This window comes from Diadema antillarum, unplaced genomic scaffold (assembly GCF_040938485.1).
Source record: "Diadema antillarum isolate AM-2024a unplaced genomic scaffold, OU_Dant_1.0 seq00000275_RagTag, whole genome shotgun sequence".
Taxonomy (NCBI): domain Eukaryota; kingdom Metazoa; phylum Echinodermata; class Echinoidea; order Diadematoida; family Diadematidae; genus Diadema; species Diadema antillarum.
The window spans coordinates 10780-16477 of record NW_027271307.1 but is presented as its reverse complement, the minus strand read 5'-3'; the positions used below and the strand labels follow the sequence as shown (position 1 = coordinate 16477).

General features: G+C 40.2%; 1 protein-coding gene across 1 annotated transcript; it reads right to left on the bottom strand.

Moving 5' to 3' along the window:
- Nucleotides 1–1164: 1164 nt before the first annotated feature.
- Nucleotides 1165–4369, bottom strand: LOC139729954 (interleukin-1 receptor-associated kinase 1-binding protein 1-like). Its single transcript, XM_071640871.1, has 3 exons — nt 4017–4369; nt 2212–2408; nt 1165–1441 (listed from the first exon to the last, which is right to left on the bottom strand). The coding sequence occupies exons 1-3, from the start codon at nt 4290–4292 to the stop codon at nt 1165–1167; spliced, it is 750 nt and encodes a 249-aa protein (XP_071496972.1). The 5' UTR covers nt 4293–4369.
- Between the last annotated feature and the right edge of the window lie 1329 nt (nt 4370–5698).

Genomic DNA, 5698 nt, shown 5'->3' with positions numbered 1-5698 from the left:
TATCTACTTGATCACTGGGGTTTCACGCAACAGGTATTGCTTATTTATTAAACTTAATATTTCTTGTGTCAAGTTGTTTTTTATTGAAACTAAATGGCAAACTGCCCTTCATCAATGCAAGTAAACACTTTAAACTATTCAGTGTTTCAGTAGTAACTATCCTGATAAAATAAGGGCATACATGTACATACTCCGGTTGGTCATAAAAAATATAGAATATGATTGAATATGATTATGATGGTAAATACATTGTATCTGGGGAATATTGTTCTCTTGTCAATCTGGATCAGTATTTGAGTAATTTCAACTGATTCCACCTCAATAATTATGCAAAAATGTGTTTAAATGGGTATTTTGCAAAATTATTTTGCAAAATACCCATAAACATGGTTCTCCACACACTAAACGAATGGGGGACAAAGGGCATGCATACCCAGGTTGGTCATAAAAATATAAAAATATGATTGAATATGATTATGATGGTGAATATTTGGGGAATATTGTTTCCTTGACAATCTGGATCAGTATTTGAGTAGTTTCAACTGATTTTACTTCAATAATTATGCAAAATACCCATAAACATGGTTCTTCACACACTAAATGAATGGGGGACAAACTGTCCCATACGTAATTGTCCCATACGTAACACGTCATGTCTGTCTTTAATTAGAAGCTGTAATTAGAGCTTTTTGCCTAATGACATGAAACTTACCTGTGATAATCTTGAGTGTTGTGACTTTCATCACAGTGAGTTACAAGTTGTAGAATGATAGACTTTCAGAGAGTTTTGAGGTTGAAAAAAATGTTCAAAAAAACAAATTTTTTCTGGTCCCATACGTAACGGCACATATTTTCTCTTCTAGAATATAATTGTCAAGGTCATTTTTCTCAATTTTTTACATGATTATACTTCTTCTAGATATCAATCACCATGATGAAGTTCAATATGATCAAAGGCCATTAACACTATTTTTCAGGTCATAAAAGTCTCTGAATGTCCCATACGTAACGTGCGCATTATCTTGGACTTGCCCATAGACAATCTTCAGAAATGGAATGTGACAGAAAACTTGGACCTCTAACCATCAATCTACCTGTGAATACATTTCAAGAGTCGATATTGCTGTATTGTATAGAATATAATCTTGTTACAAACAAGACCCTTCAGGTCTTGTTCTCTTTCCCTTTATCTCTTGATAAAAGCTCAAAGCATACGCAGACCTTGACCAGGGCATTGAATGTCCCGTTGGTCAGCCGCTGCTGGAATGTCATGGGTCCTTCTTGGTCATTGGCCACTTCTTGCGATGCTGCCGGCCCTTCCCACTCCTTGTTCTGGTCCTCCCTGATCATGATGGGGTGGCCAACGGACTGGCGAAAGAGTCGTGCCACTTCGAAGGCTTTTTGTTTTGCATTCTTCACAGCGTTCATACAGGCTTGCCTCCTACACAGGAAGGAAATGATACAATGGTGATGAAAATTAATATATTTCTGTAAAAGTGAAAAAATTCATGCGATGCAAAACTAGCGCAAAAATAAAAGCATGCAAATTTTGTTTGCTTGTGATGTGATACTAGTTCTGCAGAATTGAAAATATCAAAACGCACCTTTATCCGCTTGAGTGCAAAAAATTACTCACGCAAAAATATCCACTTTTACAGTAGCACATCATAGGATGCATACTGTAGATATTGTACACTCCTATTAATACATGTATTGTAATGATAGGGGTGTGTTTCTAAACATGATTCATCATAGAGCCATTCGTGTGCATAGAGATATCAAAACGATTTTCATGAGATCACTAGGAACATTAGTTGGTTTACTACTTTTCAGGAAATACACAACTACCTGATGCAAATCAATTGCTGTGTGTATCACTGGTGCTCCTGTGACTTATGGCATTGGCAGTTCATTTGATGAGTGTAGCTAATGTCTAACAAATTTACATGCAAGTCTTTTGAGCGGAATGCTTTCGCTAGCTGGCCCCAACACTACCAACCAGAATTATAATTTTGTATATAAACTTATCATATACATCAAAATTATGACATCTGCTAAGTACACAAACGCCGAATGACTTTAAATGCAGTATTATTGTCCATTGTTGTTGAGATAGCACTAGCACCACCACTATCCAGTACCGTACCATGAAAACATACAATGTATGACATTTAGAGTGTTTACAGTGCGTAATGTAAACTGTAAACATACCTCACATGGTCTTGACTATTGGATGCATGGTAGAAGTGGGGCAGAGACACTGTCACCGAGTCATCCAGCTTCTCCACCAGGTAGTTGCACACCTCCTGGCATTTGATGAGGTCAACGAAGACGACGACGACCTCCGTTTCCACGTGGTACAGACCTTCTGCCCGCCTGATTGATCGTGAAATGGTGACATCACCTTCCTGGAGACAGTGGAGTGTACAGTTGTATAAGTGTTGGGAGATCGGTCATCAGCTTTGAATAAAAATTGTTTATTAGAATGATGAGGAGTAAGGCTTGAATCAGAAGCATTAAAACATTCGGTTAAAAATCTTTATAGCAGTCTCAAAGTAGGCCTACAGACACAATGTACCATCTGGCATCTAGAGAAAATTGCCCTGTTTAAGTGCCTTTACAGTACAGTGTAGACATCGCATCTACTAATAGTTAGCAACAATTGATGTCAAAGTACCGGTACTAAATTCTATAAACATCACCGGTTCTTGTTCAGGAACGGGTGGGTTATAGGCAATACTCCTATAAACCATTAATACATTGTATACCCTCATGTGACATGTACATTTTTCTTTACAACTGGAACTTGGAAGAAATGCTCAATTTCAAAAAAATCTTCATGCCATTGCATTGGTTCATGCAAAATACCCAGGGGGTGTTTCACAAAGTCAAATTTAATTTAAGATTTGACTAAAAATTATGGTATGCCACTGCACTGGTTTCCCTGACCCTGTTCAATTTCATTAGCATAATCTCCACCCACTTCAAATTATCATTACCGGTAGACAATAATGTTTATAAAATACATGTAATTCCATTGTTTATTTTGATCTTGTGTTATCAATTGCTACAATACACGAAAAGTCTCCAAAATCTTCATTCTCTGATGACATTTATTGATTTAACGTTAATACTAACGTTAACCGTTGCTAAAGTTGAGCAATATTGCATTGAACACACACACATGCACACGTCATACCATAATTTTCAGTCAATCTTACATTTTAAGTTCGACTTGATACTTTGTGAAACACACTCGAGGCCTCTGCTCTGGATTGTAAACGTGTGATAGGCCTACCCAAAAGAGCTTATATCTTTCTTTGCCTTTGTTGGTGAATGGTGGCGCATGGATGTAAACGTTAGATGTCACACTAAGGCTGCGTTCACATAGAAGTATTCGGTATTCGGGCACCGAGTACACCATCAGTGCATCATCCGCACCGTCAACTCACCATCCCATGCAGTGAGGATTTCTTCCTCCTACATCCCAGCAAATCTTATTAACAATTTCTAAATTGCATCAGAATGTCAGTCTACACACTGCTACATGCTTATTTTTGCTAAAGGGCAATTATTTCATAAACGAGAGACGGTATACGCTGCAAGAAAATCGAACAAGCTCGATTCCCACTTTGCTATACTTTTCGCAGCTTTTCGGTACTTTCGAATAGAGATCTAGTGCCCTCCTATAGGCTATGTGAACCGGTGTGAGGAAATCCTATCGTTCGATTCAAGCTATTTGCGTGCCCTCGAAAAACGAGCCCGAATACCCGAATAGTATACTTCTAAACTATGTGAATGCAGCCTAACACCGTTTACAGTGTACGTGACTGGAATTGGGCTAACTCCGGATCCGGATCGCGGAGCGCTCCTTGATCTTCACACTGCCCGACTGCCCGAAGCGTTCGGGCTGGTCGCAGTTAAAGTTGGGCTGAAGTAAACTAATGTAATGTCAAACCTGATAACAAAGAACATGAATGCATGACGATATATTTTCTTGAGTAAGATCAAATTACCTTCACATTGTGCGTATGCAGGGTTTGAATAACGTAATCCACCCGCCTAGAAACACTGTTTTTTGCATCGGCTACAGTTTCTTTCTGACTTCTCACAACAACGCTAACACGCACACGGTTTGGTGCGGCGAACGCCTCTCCGACAGCCCAAACTTGAATTTGGCGCGACTTGCTTGACGAATCGAACGCGGCAGACACTTCCGTTTCCTCTACATTTCTGCATTTTTCCGACGGCGACAAGTATGAAGCGTATACATGTGACGACTTTATTGCCATGTTTTACACGAACTTCGACAAAGATCCAAGTTGAATATCTCACACTGTCACAGGCTCGGTTGTCGGTGCAACATGGATCCGCGCGCGTGAATGGAACCAAAGAACATGATTACACGTTTACACTGCACATACGTGAGATGAGTACCACACTAATACTGCACCACAGCTACTATATAGCTGCTGCAACACCCCACGAACAATCGGCGCGCCCCCGCGCCTCTCGATAGTGGCGCGGTACCAGATGCGGCAGTCAGCAACCCTTGGCAAAGCTTGCTGTGCTGCTTGTGGAACTACAACGTACGAACTTCCGGGTACGTCAGTAGCAAAAAGCCGTGCCGCCGATGGACGCGTTTGTCTGTATCCACCATAGAGATATATACTAAGAACACTAGAGGGCGGACTCCGTAAAATCCCTGTGACCGATATAGGGCTCACACGGGTAAATAATTCCCCATAGAGACGTGTGTTAAAATTCAAATTTCAAAAAAATCTGTAAAATAGCTGGGAGAAATGAGGTGTTTCATCTTCACTAACCTGAATAAGTGAGATATTACCTTTCATCCATCAGATTGCCAGGGTGGGTTGTTCTGCTCTAATTCTGTCCAGGGGTCCGCAAAGCCAGACTACGAGTTCTTGTCACTCAAAAAATCACCTATTTTCCGTACACGTACCCAATGAAATATAGTCCCCTCAAATTCCATCAGAAAAGCTTTCATCTTCCAACCAAAATGCAGTTTGTAGAGGAATTCATACTCAATATCTACAGCTATTCAGTTTTTTGCCAAACTACATCATTGATTTTTAATTAATTTTTTTCTTCATTTATTTTACGAATTTGTGAAGGGGTCTGGGACAGTCCATTTTATTTACAGGTGTGAGCCCTAGAAGGAGGCGTTCGCCATTTTGGTCCGGGCAAATTTCGACTAGCGACCGTACCGATAACGTGTAGCGCTAGCGGAGCATGCAGGGAGATTGACGACGGGATGCAACGGCAGTAGGCTAGCATCTATGCCAAGGTCTCCATCGGAGTTTGGAAATCGAAAATGTTCTTAAATTCGCAAATTCTACTTAAAGTAGCATAGATCTATGTTGCAAAATGCCTGGTTCATGTGCTGCTTTTGGTAGAAACAGGAGAAAAGAAGGGGAGTCGGCGGAGTTTCCTTTCACAAGTAACTAAAATTACATTATAGTGTGAGTTAAACAGATTGATTCAAGACAAAAAAAAAGAGAAAAAGAAAAGAAAAGGTCTTGCAAAATTCGTCAGGGGCACTCCGCCCTCCCTCAGCTATTCTCGATCTATTGCTACTATATAGATAGGCCTAGCTAATACAGTACATAACTATATGCAAGGTCGGCGGAACGGGGGGGGGGGGGGGGCATTTGCCCCATTTCCAAAATAAAAAAAC